This window comes from Thermomyces lanuginosus, assembly GCF_041956635.1.
Source record: "Thermomyces lanuginosus strain ATCC 200065 unplaced genomic scaffold VTN49scaffold_31, whole genome shotgun sequence".
Taxonomy (NCBI): Eukaryota; Fungi; Ascomycota; class Eurotiomycetes; order Eurotiales; family Trichocomaceae; genus Thermomyces; species Thermomyces lanuginosus.
The window spans coordinates 772,040-790,133 of record NW_027192365.1 but is presented as its reverse complement, the minus strand read 5'-3'; the positions used below and the strand labels follow the sequence as shown (position 1 = coordinate 790,133).

Genomic DNA, 18,094 nt, shown 5'->3' with positions numbered 1-18,094 from the left:
TGTCGGTTTTGTTTATCGGTTCTTTTTACAGGTTGGGTGGTTGAATGGTTTTACAGCGAACATCAGCTCATCATCATTATCAATTTAACCATTTCGATTTAATATCCTGATAATACTATGCTCCCTGATCCATCTTCAGCTGAAAGCATCGATGGTGTTCAACAGTATGCAAGTTTATTACACATCAAACCCAAGCCCAGCAATTCATTACAACATGAAGCAATTATTCATTCGAATCATAAAAAATCTCCTTATACCGATGCGTCGCCTCAACAACCTGCTCATAAATCTTATAATCTTCGCCCATCGTCAGTCAATCCTTCCCTCCCAAGCAAAAAAACAGCACTGAAACTGATACATACCACAATCCGCCGGATTCCCCCAATCCACCGATCCCAAAACCTTCAACCCAAGTCCCTATTAAAATATAAAACATTAGCAAATGATCCTTTTGCTCCCCCACCAGCGAAGTTGGGTAATTGCGTACCTGGGCCCCATCCAACTCCGTAACCTTCCCAATCACTTCCACCAATTTGCCCATTTGCAGATGCGAATCCGGTTTCAGCAACAATGTGACATCGCCGTGGTTACCGCAAGTGATAGTGGCGGTCTCGCCGCGGAGGGCCGTCACGGTGCCGAGGAGACGGACCGTGGAAGGTTGTGAGCGAGCTCCTGCTCCAGCGGCTGGGTGGAAGGCATGAAGATGCGAGGGGAGGACACGGGGGGTTTGGAGTGACATGTTGGATTCTCTGCTTCCCTTTTTCTTTTTACTTTCCCCGAGGATTAAGAGTTCGAACGATAAGGTTGTCTCTCCGCCGGCCGGCTTTTTGGATGCGGTTGGCGCGTTCGCGGGGAGACTGGGTGAGACGCGTTTTCACGTGACTAATAATTGGCTTGGCAAATCATGTGATTGAGCACTATACTAAAATAGGAAGTTTGAATTACTTCAGTGACGAGTAAACTACTCGCGGCGAACCCCAAAAGAAACGAGGCAAAGCAACCCGACTTTCAGTCATTCCATCCCTACGAGTGCGACATCATGCCGCCTCAGTTCCCCTCTGTTCACCGCGGGATGACCGCCAATCCCGCGCGTGCAAAGCGGTACCGTCCCGGAAAGCCCATTGCGGAAGAACCATCTTCGGACGAGGACGAGGAGGTAGAAGAAGAGGAGGAGGCGGAGGCGCGCGCTCGTGCGGAGGAAGAAGAACGAAAAAAGCGCCAGCAGCAGCAGGCTCGGCCGCCACCTCCGAAAGCTACATCATATCCTACCCAGGCCGCTGGTCGGCTTGCGAAGGGAGTTCAAGAGGTTAAGATCGAGGACGAAGATTCGGATGAAGATTCAGATGAGGAAGGTTTTGTAACGGAGGAAGAAGAGGAAGAACAAAAGCCTGCGCCGGCCGCAAAACCTACTCCCGTGCAACGAGTACCGGCGGCTGCAGAAGTGAAAAGAGAAGATGAGGAAGAAGAGGAGGAAGAATCTGAGGAGGAAGAGGAAGAAGAAGAGGACGAGGAGGAGGAGTCGGAAGAAGAGAGTTCTGAAGAGGAAAGTCCAAAACGAGTACTTCTTCGACCAACGTTCATCAAAAAAGACAAGCGAAAAGACACCAATGGAGAAATCGTTGCCCGAACATCTGGATCCGCCGAGGCCGAGGACGAAGCCGAAGCTCAGCGACGAAAAGAGAAAGCCGATATGCTTCTGCGTGACCAGCTCGAGAAGGAAGCATTGGCACGGGCAGCTACGAAAAAGGCCTGGGACGAGGACGAAGCTGCAGAGGAAGCCGCGCTGGACGACCGAGACGGACTCGACCCAGAAGCAGAGTATCAGGCTTGGAGGCTTCGCGAGCTCAAGCGCATCAAACGCGCGCGTGACGCCATCGAGGCCGCCGAGCGTGAACGTGAGGAGATTGAACGACGGCGCAACCTCACGGCGGAGGAGCGCGAGCGCGAGGATCGCGAGTTTTTGGCCAAGCAGCGCGAGGAGCGCGAGGCGAATCGTGGCCCGTCCAAGTACCTGCAGCGATACTTCCACAAAGGTGCCTTCTTCCGCGACGAGCTTGAGAAGGAAGGCCTCGACAAGCGTGACCTCATGGGCAGCCGTTACGCGGACGAGACGAACCGCGAGGTGTTGCCGGAGTACATGCAGCTCCGTGATATGACCAAGCTTGGCCGCAAGGGTCGTACACGATACAAGGATCTCCGCACCGAGGATACCGGGCGTTGGGGACAGGGTCTTGACTACCGTCCTCGCAAACCTCGTCCCGATAAACCGATCGGCATCAACGACGAGAGATTTATGCCGGATTATGATCCTCGGCAGCGAAGTCCAAGCCGACGGACCCGGTCCCGCTCTCGTGACCGATATCGCTCTCGCTCTCGCTCTCGCTCTCGCTCTCACTCTCCTCGGCGACGTTACCGAGATGATGACTATGATCGTGACGATGATCGACGCTACACTCGCAAGAGAAGTCATTCACCACATGATGACCGAGACAAGCGTCGACGCTTGCGCAGCATTTCTCCTACGCGATAGTCCTGTACCATTTGACACCAAAATGTATGGCGTTCGGTTATGGATCGGCTTTGGGATGGATGCATAGGTATAGTAGTCTGAGATAATGATACCACCGGTTGAATGCTCTGGACACTGCTTTTAAAGCCGTTGCATGAATGCCTTTCCTAGATTGTCCTTATTGCCATTGTTTCCCTTCTTACTCCTAACAACCACTGTCAGATCATTCCATAGACTAAACAAATGATGTTAAAGTTGAAAGTAAGCAACGGACTTCTGCCGAAGCCGAACCAGGGTTGCGATCACATGGGGAAGGAGCACCAGGACTAACCGCTTTAGGACTAGCGTCCGAACCAGCCACGGACAGGCTCAGTCCAGACCTTAATGCCCACTCACTGCAGTCACGTGATGCATGGATGCCCATCCGGGCAGCTTGACCAGGCCCGTGATTAGTGACAGGCGGACTTCGATCAGACCTCTTCTCCCTGTTTTCCCCTCTTTTCCGGGGCGTTTGGAAACGATTCATTCTTGTATTGACCGTCAATCGCTTTCTGACTATCTTTCATTGCTGTATTTTTGTGACGACTAGCAGATTGGGATCATTGGATTTGTCTTGCTGGCCTGGCGTTTCCCCCCTCTCTCAATACGCGGCCGCCGACGTATATCCGCCCACCACGTCTCGTCTGGATATAAACGCGCTTCTTCCGCGGGTTCATTCGTTGGTTTCTCTGCCGTGGGCGGCGGTAGGTGGTGGCCTCGACGGTATTCGGTCCTTTTTAGGGTTGGTTCCGCTTGCGGCACGCTCTCTGTTCCTCCCGGATCGCCGCTCGGTTCCCCCCCGATCGCTCCGAGATCAAAGTCAGGCAGCAAACTCGATCCCTCCTGTTCTGAATCGCAGAATCATCGAAATTTTTCGCTAGCAAGGCCATCATCGTCCATCCGTGACCTGCGACGCACGCGTTCAATTTCGAAACAGATTGTGGGGGGTTTCCGCGGTCCTGATACACTCCTGACTGAGCCCGCCGTCCGAACAAAGAGAATCAAACCTCGAAGGCCGACTCTGGCGGCGCTTGGATCTCCAGCAACCATGTCGTACCAAACGCAGTACCATGAAGACTCGGATGCGGACGACGAGTACGAGCGCAGCGTCGCCGCGTCCCCGCAGCTGCCAACGGACTCGGAGGCGTCACCGACAGACACAGATTCTCTGTCGACAGAACACACCCCGACAACATACGGGCATGACCGGGATGAGTATGTCATGCCGCGGACCGTCATCACCGAATGGACGGCGGAGGAGTGCGCCGATTTCGTTGCGAGTCTAGGGCTGCGGCAGTATCGATCGTTGTTCACAGGTAACGTCGCAATTGGGTTGGTGGTGCGAGGGCCTTATCTGACTTCTGTGTAGAAAATGAGATTGTCGGCGAGGCTTTGATCGCGCTCAAGCATGAGGAGCTGAAAGAGATGGGCATCACGAGCGTCGGGCATCGATTGACTATCCTCAAAAGCGTGTACGAGACAAAAGTGAAACAAGACGTTCCCATCGACCCTGATCATTATGTCCCGCTATGTAGGTTTTCATGATGGGGTAGCGTTGAGGTCTCTGCTAATAACGGAACCAGCCGCCGAACACCCGCCTTCCGAGCCGGCCACTCAAGAAGACATCAGTCGGATCCTACAATCAATTCGCTCGCGCGATGAGAGGCTCGCAGCCGTCGAAGCCGAGTTGCGGCGAGTCACCGAGGATTACCGACGGCTGCGGGAAGAGTTGCTGCCGATATTCAAGATGGCCAAGGACAGGTCGCAGCCGCTGCCGTTCCAGCCAACTCAGCAAGATCACCACGGCCACGACGGGCCGAATTCTGGAGGGCTGGCCCGGTCACACTCGCGGCGACTCTACAATGGTGGTACAACGCCCAAGAACAACAATTCGCCGACTCACGTTCCACCGGGAGTTCACGATGGACGACCGTACAATGACGGCGCGAACCTGGACCCGTCGGCGGCAGCAGTGGCGGCGTCGTCGCATCTGACGGCGTCAATGAATGGATCGCACTCGCCAGGCATCCCATCACCGACGTCTCCGGCGCACTTCAATCAGCAGATGCTGAATTCACGCAGCTACAATCGAGACGGAAAATCGTCGCGGCATGACCACGACGAGCAGGCAAGCTCAGGCTCGGGGCACAGCTCACGGCCGGATGGGCGCGGACAAGGCGACTCCAACGGGCCGAGCGTCGAGATTTTCAAGTCGTTCCGCGTGTCCATGGACGACCCATGCCAAAAGGTCCTTCCCGCAGCGCTCAAAAAATACAACATCAATGCAGATTGGCGGCAGTATGCGCTATACATTGTTTACGGCGACCAGGAGCGATGCCTGGCGCTGGACGAACGTCCGCTCATCCTCTTCAAGCAGCTCGAAAAGGAGGGCCGCAAGCCCATGTTCATGCTCCGAAAGCACGCGCAACCCATCGACACCTCCTCTTCCACTTCCTCTACCGCTACTCCCTCAGTCTCCTCCTCCTCTACCGTCGTGCCTTCTTCTGTGCCACCATCTTCCTCATCTACCAACGCTATGCCGTCATCTGCACCGAATAGCGCTTCCTCTTCTTCGCCCGCTACCGCAACAACGATTTCGTCGTCAGCGTCATTGCATACCAATGACGGCAAGCCTCTGGGCCAGGCGACGTTACCGGGTGGTGTTTTATAGAACGTTCTTGTCTGTTTCTTTCGTTTGGTTAATCTACGGGATGACGAATTACTGTTTGTTGGTTTCTGGCTACCTAGATGTTTCCAGCGATCTCATTTCACGTCTTGGCTGACCATTTGCCTCGGTTGGATCCTTGATCTTGGTTGGTTCTTTCAGTCGTTCCGTTTCTCTTGTCCTGCCCCTTTGGAATGGTTCTTTTTGTGGTCCCTGATCCTCTCTCATTTTGCGTCTCTTTTCGTTGCTGTCTGTCTGCAAGATGACGAGGTCTGTACAGTGAGCGAGCATTTTTTTTCAACGTCATCAAATGCATCTGTCATTGTTTCTAGAAGAGATTCGCTTGGAATTGAGACATGTGTATTCTTTCCATGACTATCTCCGCGCGCTTTGGCTCATCCACACTTGTCTACAGCCTGTAACAGTACATCTCTCACGGCTTTTGAATACGTGTGGATAGTCCAGCCCATCCTGAGTCGATTGTCTCTGCATGGTACTTCAGTTCCATGACCACTCCTGAATGAGAAAACAATGGTGCACAAATCCGCAACTTCCTCCCCCTTCTATTCATGGTCCTTGGCCTGACAAAAGCCTTGCCGCTGCCAAACCTGACCAGCCAGGTACTTCAACTCCTCGTCCTCAAACAAGATGTCTCTTTCCTCCGGCTCGTGAGATTCCCGAAGGAATAAATTTTCAAATTCGATTTTGAGGGGCGATCCTCTTACTATGATGTTGTCGTCGAATTTCTTGACCACGACGCGCTGCTCGCAGCGAGGCTTTCCGGTTGAGGATCGGACCCATTTCTCAATCGCGAGTTCCGGTTTCTGACGTTCGATACAGAGTATCAAGGCGATTTTCACGGCACCATTTGCCTGCCGGAGCCAGTATCAGACATCCGACATGAGCTTTTTGCGCGACTCAGAGTATGCCACCTCCAGAACCATGCTTGGCCAGTCTTTTGGCCAACCTCGAGGAGGTCGTTTTGGCATATACGAAGCATCCGGGGCCTTAGCGCCCTCCTCGCCCTTGCGAGGACTACGTCCGAAGTGTACCAACATCCTTTTAAGCCCCATCTCTGTGAGAATGTCCGTCAGCACTTCGTCGAATGTTTGACTGGCGATCGCGTGCGGTGTTGACTCAGTCATTGTGACGAGCAACAAGTTTTGGAACTTGTCAAATGCGTTCCAGGTACGGGCGAGTGTTTTATCTGGAAAGTTGAAAAAGTCTCGTGTGAACGTCTTTTCGTCGACATTTGTGAAGAGTACCCATTCACTGTCTTGATCGTCGCTTTCCTTTCTCTGATCTGGCTCCATATTCCAAAGGTGCCAAAACTGTTCCACTCCTCTGTATGGTATTCGTCTGACAGACGATCCCAAGTGAAGAAAGCCGCCATTTTTTTCACCCTTTCGGGTATCTGGTGCCAGGCTTCCAAATGAATCGATCGCCATGACTTTCAAGCACTGATATACTGCCTATTCACGAAACCTATCCTGAGAAGACAAAGTAGATTCGTAATAAGAGGAGACTTATCTTGTCTTCGTAAGAGAAGGTCAACTTCAGCCATGTATTATGTTCATTGGATCCCGTGGTTTCCCTGACGTCAGAAGTGACAATGCCAGGGGCAACAGAGGAAGCGGTAGGGCGGCAATGGCCCATATTCAGGTCCCTGACGTCAAAACCCATCGGACTTGGCTAACAATTGAACAACTTACAGCTCGGCCAGGGGTAGGTGTGGTCGGCCATACCCTTATCCAAGATAATGCGTGGCCACTCACTGTTAGGGCTAGCGCGGCTAGAGCTCACTGCTCACTACCTACTTACCCGGATCCCACTGAACTTCGAGAAATTTGACATTTTAGAACTGATCCTGGCTCGCGATTCCTGAGGAGTTTATATTTCAAATTTTGTGCAAGAAGGAAGGAATAAAAAAAACTTAAAGTCAGACACCGAACGGAACCTCGCTTTACCTAGTAGTCTGTTCTCTCGCCAGGGCGATAAATCATCGCACACAAGTTACCGTCCTCTCTCGTTAAGGCGGCAGTACAAACTCTCGATAACATGATAATACTTTCCAGAAGACAGTCTATACAGAGGTAACGACAAACTCAGTACCTGCAACATCCTCCGCTGCTTTGGGATAACCCTGCCTTAAGCCGGTCGCAAACTACAAGGCCCTCGCAGTTTAAGATCCTAGTTCGTGAACGAAAAGTTTGCCGAAATCTTAGTTCAATTGAATTATATACATCCATAGTCCTCCGTATGAATAATGCCCGAACCTTCGTCTTGCGACCCCCATCTCTATAGTAGGTAATGAATAGCAAAACAAGGTAATAGCAATCACCGTAGAAGAAACAACAGAGTCATGGTCATTGATTGATTTAGTCATCATCGCCCCCGTTCACCTCCCCACGAAATCCGCTGGCGAGTTTCGTTATTGCTCGTGCCGCTGGAGAGAGAAGACGCCGAATCAACGACCTGATTGTTCACGCGCAGAGTGTTGCCGTTATTATCTTGAGCGGCATCATCCCGATTCTGGGTTGTGTCCGTGGGAGAGGGTGATTCGCGGACGACGGCCGGGACCGGTGAGCGAGGAAGTTCAATCTTCGGCGGACGTGGCTGCTCCCGGCGTCGATCGCCATCTTCATCATCGTCGTCGTCGCTGTCTTGGATCTTTCCCAGCGCAGCAAGCCGGCGCTTCCGCTCAATGGGCGTCTCTCCGGCAATGCCGTTCTCGTCATCGTTGTCGCGACGTGGAACGGACCGGCGGCGGGCTGGCTCAGCTGCCTCGTCGTCATATTGCTGCTGCTGTTGCTGCGATTCCAAGTTCTTGGCGGCAGCCTCCTTGACGGCGGCCGGGGCATCTGACTCATCGGCCGGCGTCCGCCGGGCGCGCGAATCGAGCCTGCTGAGCTCCCGAATAAAGTCTTGCTTGCTCATCCGTCGGCCATGGCTGATGCCGATGGTAGGCCCGCCTCTGTCATTGGGATCTTGTGCAACAGTGAAGCGCAGGCCGTCATCATCTTCCTCGTTCTCATTAGGACGCTGAGAGGACTCGCCCTCTCCCATACCGACCCACTTGGAGATACCCTTGAGCCACAACTGTGTCTCCTTGCCAGGAGTAGAGGACTGCCCCGGAATCGTGTACGTCTTGATAACCTCGCCGTTCTCGTCTTCGATGACGATCGTGTTGCCGAACTGGTATGCGCGCGCAGACTGGCGGTTGCGCTTTTCGGACTGGGGCTTCTCGTCCACCATCTTCTCGCCAACCTTCTTCTCGCCAACCTTCTTCTCGCCAGCAGTGGTCTTGTTCTTGATCCCAGCTGCGAATTCACCCAATCGGTGTCGCAACGCCTGATACGACAGACCCGACTTCTGCTTGGCAGCTTCCGCCACCCGCTCACCTGAGGTTGCTCTCTCGTGCAGTTGATGCTCTGACTTGGCAAACTCGCCTGTCTGGTCCTCCTGGAGTCGCTTCTCCTGCTGTTCAATGTGCCGCTGTTGTTCCTCGGAGGATTCGCCCTGAGTGCTCTCGACCTTGAGAACGTTCCCTTCGCTGTCTTCCATGACGAGATGATCGCCGACTTTGTACACATTCATTTCGGTCTTGCGGCCGGACTGATCCTGTTCTGAGGTCGGAGGAGCGCCATCGCGCTCCATCTCGGCGCGTTGCTCTTTTTCCTTTTCAGGCTCCGTAGGGAGTTCTGTACCTTCTGCAGGTTTCTGTTCTGACTGTGCGGCGGCGGTTTCGGCGGGTCGCTGTGGGAAAATGGCTGACTGACTGATCGGGCCGCCCGGACCATAAATAATACCGTCCCTTTCATCCTCCTTGACACGACGCAGGAAATTACCCGGCACGCCAACGGGTCCCAACGTGCCCGGAGGGAAGTCCTGCTGTTGGTCGCTCAAGCTACTGGAGTCTGACTTGCGCAGGGATGGTACACGAGGCAAGCGGCTCATCCACGAAGGGCCTTGGTCGTTGTGGACGGTGGTGTAGGACAGGGTCAGCGTCAACGTGTTGATACGCTTGCCGAGCATGAATACTGCAATGGAAGAGCCGTGCACGATGATGGACGAAATGACCATGAATGTTGTCAGAGGCCAGATCACCTGCACGATATAATAGCGGTCGCTGCCCGGGCGCGGTAACTCTTCCCCAGGGAGCGGCTCGGCTCCCTCATGTTCCATCTCTGCACGGGCCAAGATCGCGGCGAAGATGGCACCGACACCGATCGGACCGAAATGACCCGCAAACCACGCTTCGCGCCACGTCTTGAGGTCCGGTATGACGGGCTTCAGAAGGAGCATGGCCGGGATACGACGGAAGAAAATGACCAAGATCGCAATGACCACCAGTCGCCAGGCGTCGAGACCGATGGAGGAGTCGTTGTAGGAGTGCCAGGGAATGATGGAGCCAAAGTAGACGAAGAAGGCGAGATTGAGTAGCAGGTCAATGACGTTGGACACGTGCGACTCCTCGGTCTTCTCCGTGAACCAGCCGTCGTTACTGAAACCGACGCCAGCGCTGAAACCCACGAGCAAATCATCCAAACCCAGAAGACTGCCAGAGCCGGCGCAGAACAGCGCCAGGACGAAATAGAAGGCCAGAAAACTCTCTCGATCAATCAGATTCTTCTCCTCGGCGAACCGAATCAACCGGCGGGCGGCGTAGCCCAGAACCACGCCATAGAAGGCGCCGAAAATGCACTCGTAGAGAATGATATTGCAGAACCAGTGCTTCGTAACCTGGGCTCCGTTCAAGTGGAAGCGCACAAGATAGACAGACAAGTAGATGAATGGAAAGGCCATGCCGTCGTTGCACCCAGACTCCGCAGAGAGCAGATCTCGCAGGTGCTTCGGCACACGTCGCGAGAACTTGCCCTTACCGACGACCGACGATGCCAAGACGGGATCTGTCGCCGTGACGCACGCGGCGCAGACCAGGCCTTCCAACCAATTCAGCGTAGGTACCAACCACCACACGAACAGACTCGTGATCAGCCAACCCCAGGTCATCACCGGCACGAGGAGCATCACGAGGGACTTCCAGTGCCGCTCCATATACGCCTTTGGCAATTCAACACCGACAGCGAAACACTGCACCACGAGGACAATCCGCGCACATTCCAGGGTGAGCTTGTCGACATTGTCGGTCCACGTGCTCGGGTCGAATAGTTTTGCCGCATAGGGTCCGAATATGATGCCGCAGAGCGTGGCGACGGTGGCTTCGCCAATATAGAGCCGCTCCTTGACGAAGAGCGAGCACAGCATGAACAGCGACGTGAAGCCGCCAAGGATCATGTAAGCCAAATGCGGCTTGTCGATTTCGAGCTGCTCCCACACCATGGTGCCAGACAAGTACCTCGGTATTCAGTTACCGATGGCACGCATATAAGGATTAGAACTCGCGCTGCTGCAACCGTGCCACCAGAGTCCAACAGGTCCTGCAGGCATATCGATTGACCAGACGCTCAGAATAGTCCAGGGGGTGCACGAAGGCCTGGAGAGTGAATTGCTGGCAGACAGTACCAGCGGCCGCGGGGTTTCGCTGCCACGACACCAAAAGCAGGAGACGCAAGGGCAACGCCAAACTCCCCGCACCAAAAAAGAATGTAAGAGGGGGAAAGAATTTCAAACCTGTGAGGCTTTTCGTATCCGAACATCCCAGTGCTCATTAAAGTAACTCTATGCCAAACCGGAAGGCAACGCGTCAACTGGCGGAAAAAGCGGACCAAGACGCCAAGACTCAAAAGTTTGGCTGTTGCTTGAAATGGGAGCTGGCCAATCACGGAGCCTGGTGGCCGGAATTAAGAAAAGCCGAGAATATACCCGTACCAATAGGAGTGCGTATCTGGAGCCGCGATGTCTTGGCGTGCCGGACCGGAACGGGTCTATCGAGGATCAACAGAAGATCCCACCTGCAAAGAGATGATACTCCATCAGGAATCTGTGTCCGAGGTGAAAATACTGGAAACCTGAAATATTAAGTTTGACGCATAACTACCTATGATCAACTGAATTATTGGATCTAAACCTCTCTGATCAACAGGGATGCGATGGTTGTGCCCTGGCCTGTGCTCCAAAAGCCACAGTCCGCCTACGTACGACCGACCTCCAGCGGAATACGACGGAAACACGGCGGGATCTTTCCTGTCAGGTTCAGAGGAGAAGCTGACGCAAAAACAATCATGCCACACGTAAAATTCGAGATCAAGGTATCAAAACGAAGATACATAGCAGCAGGAATGCAGGGTAGTCGTGACATCCCAATCAATCAAGGAACGCTGGAATTCATCATCAGAGACAGAGAGCAACGCGCAACGAAGGGGTAGCCTAGTCATCCAGAAAAACCAAAAAAAAAAAAAAAAAAAAAAAAAAAAAAAAAAAAGAACAATCAACGAGCCAAAATGGACAGACATCATAGACATGCGCCCAACCAATGCCGGCTGAAAGAAGTCCGAGAATGAGAACCATGATCATTCTCCAGTAGGCATGTTTTCAACCTCCGAGGCCAACTGCCGCCAATTATCCGCCTGCAGCTCGGCGTACTTGACGCGCTCCTGGCTCCAGTCCTGATGAAGGCGGCTGATGTGGTACTGGCTCTGCTGGAAATGGTAGAGTTCCTCGCGGATGGTCTGCTTGATGAAAACGCCGCGAGCGTGTTGCTGTACGATAGATTCCTTGTCCTAAAAAAAGAGCGTCAGAAAACACATGATAACCTGGTAGAGGCACTGCTGGTGGACTCACTTTGACAATCGCCTCCTCGACTTTCTCAATTTCACCAGGCTTGACGGCCCCCGGTGGACGGGCCTGCAGCTCCTGGAGTTTCCGCTCATTCGCCTCGATGCGCTTTTCCAGCTGCGGAATGTTGTCCTTGGCGTACCGGTCCCGACGGTCAAACAGTTCGCGCATGCTGACCAGGCAGTCGCGCTGACGCTTTAGGTCCTCGAGCACGCCGGTCTGCCACGCCCGGGCCTCGTCCTCCAACAGCGTCTGGCTCGCGGCCAGGTGTCGAGCGGTTGCAAGGATGCCCTCGTTCAGCAAAGGCACATCATTCGTGTCAACGGCGTAGGCAGCCTTGGTGGCTTCGCTCAGTGACCTCAATGCGAGCGAGAAGCGCATGTGGTCTGCAGCCAAGCCCTCGTTCCGCTTGGCAAGCCGCTCAAGCAGATTGCACAGGTTGATATAGATCTCGGCGGACCGTTTCACGCCGGCACGTACCGTATCGAAGATCTCATTGAGATTCGGCGGCAGCGAATCCTCCAAGTCGGGTGGGAGGACGCGTCCCGTGAATTCGTCTTGGATAGAAACCGTCGCCTGCTTTCGCCAGACGGAAAGCTCCTACGCGCTGTCAGCCTAAACATTCAAGCGATCCTTTTTTTTTCCTTTCAGGCCAGACTCACTGTCGGGACGGTCAGGAACATGACCACAAGCTGCTCTTGACTAAGCACAGGATGTCGTGCCACCGCGTTGATAAACCGGACCAAACCCCGCCGTCGCTTTTCGAGGAAGGAATTGGAATCGGCTGCCAAGTGAGTGCCATTGACTTCCAAAACGGTGAGCTATGGCTTTCAGGCCATGACTGGACGGGCCGTGCGGGTCCATAACGTACCTGCGACTCTCTTTGGCGGCAAAAGGGGCAGTTGGCGGAATGGATACCGTCGATGCAGGCAGTCCAGCAGCCATACAAAGTCGCTGTACCGGCGCACTACCGAGCTGCCCCGGCGCGTGGACTTAACCTCGTAATTGCGGTGCTGGAACATGAACATGCCTTCCTTCTCGGGCAGTAGTGTGACTGTGATGACATCTTCGGCACCAGAGCCCGTCACAATGCCTCCGCCGATAGACCGCGACGGCGCGTGGAAGCTTTCCCTGCCACCAGGTTGGCCGCCGAAGCCTCCCAGTATCGGCGCCCGGTCGGGAGAACCAAACGGCGCGGTTGGATTGCCTAGCGCACCCCAACCAGGAGCTGAAGTGACAGGCGTCACGTCGCTCGATTGGCCATTTGTAGCTCCCCTAAGGGCATCAGATACCACTGTGTTTGCATTGCCCCAACCACTCGTGGTTGAACGGACGCTGCCGAACCCGTTGGTAGGCTGTTCCGTGACGCTGGCGGAATGATTATGACCGCGATGGAGCTCAGGACTTGCCCAAGGATCCTGATCTGCCCCAAAAGAGGTTGGCCGAAAAGCTGCCGTTGTCGTCGGAGTCTGCTGATAAGGCTGACTAGTAGACGGCGGAGTCGATGGCCGAGCTTGTTGCGACGGAGATTGTCCTTCATGCGAGGACAGTCCATCCAAGTAAGGAATTCTCGGCTGAGGTAGCTCTAGCAAACAGAGATTTTAGATACCAACCCAGAAACAGACCCGTAGCTTCGAAATAACATACTTCTTCGCCTCTCATCAACGGCATCCAAGGTAACATCCTCGCCCTCCTGCGCCAGACCTATCAACGCCAGCAAGACATTGAACTCATTCCGGCTTAACCCGCCGCTCACCGAGTCCTGACCTCCCGGAGCCACCAGATTGACGATCCGCGACTGCACATCGGCACCAAGCCCCGTACTCGCAAGTAGGTCCCTGACCACAGACAGGCTGACCGTCTGCGAGGCAACCGAATGATCGGCGGAGCTCACAATGGCGTCGTACGCATCGATGTAGCTCTCGGGCACATCGGTAGGCGGTAGAAGAGACTTGACGAGCTCATGCCGCGCGGCTCTTTTCGGCGTCAGCATGGACCACGGCGAGGAATCGCCGCCAGCGGTGGCGTCATGATTGTTGTCGTCGGAGAATAGAGCCGACCCGGGCGCCCGCGTGCTGCTGCCGACCGGGTCGTCCGCGAACAGCGAGGACTTGGAGAGACGGCCGGAATCGCGCTGATCGGAGCCTTCTTCAGGCGATGAGCCGAACAGAGACATGGTATGCGCGGTGGTATGAAGGTGAGGATTTGTTTGTGGCTGACAGATCGGCAGAGGGGGCGGGATGACGATAGTGCCAATGCGGGCGGCGGAGTCGGTGAACGGGGCTACTGCGGAGACGATTGTTCCTTCAAACGCTTCGGACTGCTTTGTATTCAACTCCTTTGAGCAGATGGTGAATTCGAGGAGACACTACGCGCCACAGACTCTAGAGCGTTATCTAGTAGGGGCAGGCTGCAATACTTATCAGCGCTAGTCAAGCCTGATTCCTTGACCCTGTTGAGCTTATGATGATGACAGAGGTCAGAACGTCTTCATCGATGATGAATAGCAAATACATGATCGATCTCTATTAAGTCTCTACGGAGAATTCCAAAGCAAGCTGAGGATATCCATATTTCGCTCCCTTACATGCTAGTAAACTATCACAAATCTATACAAGTCTCTCAGTAATCCTATCTTTAGATCGCTATGCGCTCGATTCAGAGCTCTCCGATACGCTTTCTCGCCGTCTCCGTGTGGTTGAACCCACAAGAAAATGCCCGAGCTGTACCAGAAAGTCCTGCCACTCCTTCTTCCCCGTTGACAGAACCTGGGACGCGTTGACCGTGGGCGAGAACCACCGATCCCGGCGGGTTTCATGCTTGCTACCCCCTTCAAGCGCTGCTCGACTCGCCCGGGTAGTCCTTGCCTTGCGCTTCCCCCGGCCATCGGAGAGCAAGTCGCTCAGCTCGCGGCGGTACTGCTCCAGCCGCAGATCGAACGACACGATGGACCGAATATAAGGAGCCAGGTCTGTCACAACCACATCGAAACCGTTCTCAAATGAGGTTGTCGGGCGAGTGCCCGACGCGGCGAGAGGGCGGTCGACGCAGATAATCGGGTCAAACGCCGTGGCAAGATGCGCAGCCGTTGCCTTGACTCTCGTGGACTGTCCCTTTGTGTCAAGGATCTGGCGCCCAGACGAAGCTTCGTCGTCCACATGGCCAGATGCCAGGCGGCGCATCAACACTGCCATTGTCGAGCCAAGGTGGGCAGGCAAGCCTGTGTAGTCGGCCACTGTGTCGGCATGTAGCAAAGCATACCCCTCGGTGTAGCTGGCTCTCTGCTTCTCGGGCAATTCGGGGATCGAAGGATCAAGAATATCCTGAGAGAATTAGTTCGGGATCATCGAAGCTTTTGCACCACTTACCTCTTCGGGGTTGAGCGACCAGCTACGGGAGAGCAAGTCAAAGACGCTCCAGGAATCCGTAAGAGCAGCGACATCCTGCAGACGATGGACCCGATTCTCGTCCTTATACTTTTCTGAATGCACGCTCAAACTCGATGAATCCCATCCACCTGCTCTAGAATCGGCCATGTCGAGGTTCCACCAATTCAATTTCTCCAATATCAGCTCAGTCTCTTTGTCCAGTGGGCTACTATCAACAAGCATGTCGCGACCGAGCCACCCCATATACTGCCGGTACGTGTCTGCGCTCACAACCCTTTGCCGGCGGCAGTCTTCGTTCTTAGTCCACCGGTCCAGTATCCAGTCGATCCCCGACTTTGTACTCCCAACGGCCATCTGACACCAAAAGTTAAGCTCCATAAGAGATTTCCGCAAGTCGTGACCACATGCTAGGTACAAGTCTTTAACGGCTTCACGTCTCAACAAGTGGCCCTCATTGGCCGCGATCAGGAGTAGATAGTCGACGGCTAGATCAACTGGCGGCGAACGGTAGCGGAAAATGGCATGCAGCGACAGATCCTGCAGCGGGATGAGAGATTCGTCATTGCAGGTGATGATGACTGGTCGCTTCGATTGTTCGATCAAAGCAGTGACTCCGGCCCAAAATTGCTTGTCCTCCTCAAACAGGATATCGGCCTCCTCTAGCAAAATCAATGACTGCTTTTGGGTACGAGTGGTCGTCGTTGCAATCTCCTGGCCCTTGGTTGGCTTCGTCTTTCCGTTCTGCTTGTTTGACGAAGAGCTCGGCTGCGCTTTGAAAAAAGCTGTCATTGATCGTTGCTTGTCATCAACTGGTTCCAAAGAGCCACTATCACTTGTACCCTCCTTGTCATCGACTCGCTGGACAAGATGGTTTTGGGTCATGTCGCCAACGCGCTCCAAAATATCTCTGGCGCTCCGGCGAGTGGCACTGTTTATTTCGAAGACTTTAAAATCGAGTTCCTTCGCGACTGCGTAGACAGATGCCGTCTTCCCGCAGCCCGAAGGCCCACTAATCAAGACTGCATTCGTAACATGGCCCTTTTCGCCATTTTTAAATCTTCCAATGGAATCCCCAACTCGAATAACAGTTCGTTTTGCAGGGACAGTGACATCCCCAGCCAGCTCATCCGCGTCTGAGTCCGAAAGCTCACCCATTTCCGACGCTTCCTCATCGCTGGAGACAATAAATCCGTCCAACTTGTCTGCAGCTTTCCGCCGCTTCTTCTTCCTCCTCTTCGTTTGCCTGTCCTTGCTGCTTGCCCGGCCAGTGTCGACGGATGAAACCATTAATTGTTTCAGCCAATCTCGAAGCATTCGGACTTCAGGCCCAGCCTGAAGGACGTCATTTGCGCACGTCGGGGCGTACTTGTTTACCCATTGTCTGGTCTCTGATTCGCCAATGTCGAAGGCACTTAAATGAGTCTTAACAGAATGATAGAGTCGCCTTAACGATGGATGACTTCCCAAACTAGGGGTGTCATCATCCGCCTCGGCGGGGGTGTGCGAGAGCCGATTACCGACCTCCTTCTGCAATTCTTCACATAGCATGACATTCCGTCCCGGAGGTCGTAGAATTGACGGTTCAGAATCGCGACATGGCGAATACTCCGTTAGAAGAAGATTTTCCGTATCCAATACATCAACCGCTGTGACCTTGTCTTTTCTCTGGTTATCTGTCGCCGAGGTCGGAATATCACCAGCTCGTGGGGTTTCTACCCCATCCCGTATATGAACCATGCCCTTTGGCGGCCATAGAGGGTCCACGAGGTCCGGTTGTTTTGGGAAGAGAGATTTTGTAAATTCACCTTCGGGTCTTGAGCTCTGCCAAACACGCTCGGCGCCACTCTTTGCTGACGATGATTTCTGACTCATCTTCTTCTCATCCGCATTCTCGGTAATCGGCGACTGCTCCGCAGGTTGCCGAGGGACCTTTTTGAGGAAAAAAGGATGGGTAGGCTTAGGTTTCGAATCACCGGCAGGCTTTGGTGCGAAGTGACGACGCCAAATGGGAGAGTACCTCTGCCGTCCAGCGAGAATTTCGTTGAGCATCTTCACTGCCTCCTTTGAGACACGATCTTCTCCGTAACGGAAGATGACAAGTTTTGACTTCGGAGTCTTTTCTGGGCTAGACTTGCGCTTCTCTCGACCTTTCCTCTGCGGCTTATTCTCCGTCCGTGGGGCGGGGGGCGAACTCAGGAGCTTCCCATTCGCATTGAGCTTTATCACCTTCTTTGGGGGGTGGGTTTCCTTGGTCGGAGTCTGCGGTCTGGAACCAGGCTGCGCGGCGGCATTCTCAGGCGGCGTATTATGGACAGATTCTGCCTGCTGTGCAGAAGAATCTCGTGCCTCGGGCGCGTGGAGGGTCGACTTTGGCTCATCATCGCGGGCCTGCTCTGCAACCGGAGTAGGTTCCGGCGACGTCTTCAGCCGTTTGCGCCGTGCGGCATTGGGGTCTTCCTCGAGCAACTCGGAGCTTCGTGGTGAGCTTTCGCGCCTCGGAGTCCCATCACGAACGTCAGCCGTAGGCTGGCATGGAGCCGTCTCTGGCTCAGACCGACGATGGCCCGAGTCTATGGCCGGAGGGTCACGACCTGAGGCACTGTCGACTACATGATATTGGGGAACTAGCACCGTCACAGTCAGCAATAATACAGTTATGAGGCCTCTGGATTCCCTAACATTGCCCAAAGAAGGGGTGTATTTTCGCTTGTCCACTCTGGCCCATGACCTTATCGGCAGCAATTGTCGCCATAG

General features: G+C 54.1%; 7 protein-coding genes across 7 annotated transcripts; 2 read left to right on the top strand and 5 right to left on the bottom strand.

The window, feature by feature from the left end:
- Window positions 1–223: 223 nt before the first annotated feature.
- Window positions 224–739, bottom strand: VTN49DRAFT_4318 (uncharacterized protein; the record flags this gene model as incomplete). The annotated part of the gene is made up of 3 exons (XM_069412251.1): window positions 224–297; window positions 363–417; window positions 488–739. 3 exons carry the CDS (start codon window positions 737–739, stop codon window positions 224–226), a joined length of 381 nt encoding a protein of 126 aa, XP_069267513.1.
- A 300-nt stretch (window positions 740–1,039) lies between these two features.
- VTN49DRAFT_4317 (uncharacterized protein) lies at window positions 1,040–2,530 on the top strand (the record flags this gene model as incomplete). The annotated part of the gene is made up of 1 exon (XM_069412250.1): window positions 1,040–2,530. One exon carries the CDS (start codon window positions 1,040–1,042, stop codon window positions 2,528–2,530), a length of 1,491 nt encoding a protein of 496 aa, XP_069267512.1.
- Window positions 2,531–3,596: 1,066 nt separating this feature from the next.
- VTN49DRAFT_4316 (uncharacterized protein) lies at window positions 3,597–5,219 on the top strand (the record flags this gene model as incomplete). The annotated part of the gene is made up of 3 exons (XM_069412249.1): window positions 3,597–3,864; window positions 3,918–4,079; window positions 4,132–5,219. 3 exons carry the CDS (start codon window positions 3,597–3,599, stop codon window positions 5,217–5,219), a joined length of 1,518 nt encoding a protein of 505 aa, XP_069267511.1.
- A 557-nt stretch (window positions 5,220–5,776) lies between these two features.
- On the bottom strand, window positions 5,777–6,526 carry VTN49DRAFT_4315 (uncharacterized protein; the record flags this gene model as incomplete). Its single annotated transcript, XM_069412248.1, has 2 exons — window positions 5,777–6,085; window positions 6,146–6,526. 2 exons carry the CDS (start codon window positions 6,524–6,526, stop codon window positions 5,777–5,779), a joined length of 690 nt encoding a protein of 229 aa, XP_069267510.1.
- Window positions 6,527–7,598: 1,072 nt separating this feature from the next.
- VTN49DRAFT_4314 (uncharacterized protein) lies at window positions 7,599–10,556 on the bottom strand (the record flags this gene model as incomplete). The annotated part of the gene is made up of 1 exon (XM_069412247.1): window positions 7,599–10,556. One exon carries the CDS (start codon window positions 10,554–10,556, stop codon window positions 7,599–7,601), a length of 2,958 nt encoding a protein of 985 aa, XP_069267509.1.
- Window positions 10,557–11,686: 1,130 nt separating this feature from the next.
- VTN49DRAFT_4313 (uncharacterized protein) lies at window positions 11,687–14,127 on the bottom strand (the record flags this gene model as incomplete). The annotated part of the gene is made up of 5 exons (XM_069412246.1): window positions 11,687–11,896; window positions 11,958–12,551; window positions 12,614–12,756; window positions 12,823–13,536; window positions 13,599–14,127. 5 exons carry the CDS (start codon window positions 14,125–14,127, stop codon window positions 11,687–11,689), a joined length of 2,190 nt encoding a protein of 729 aa, XP_069267508.1.
- A 469-nt stretch (window positions 14,128–14,596) lies between these two features.
- VTN49DRAFT_4312 (uncharacterized protein) lies at window positions 14,597–18,092 on the bottom strand (the record flags this gene model as incomplete). The annotated part of the gene is made up of 3 exons (XM_069412245.1): window positions 14,597–15,274; window positions 15,320–17,964; window positions 18,020–18,092. 3 exons carry the CDS (start codon window positions 18,090–18,092, stop codon window positions 14,597–14,599), a joined length of 3,396 nt encoding a protein of 1,131 aa, XP_069267507.1.
- Between the last annotated feature and the right edge of the window lie 2 nt (window positions 18,093–18,094).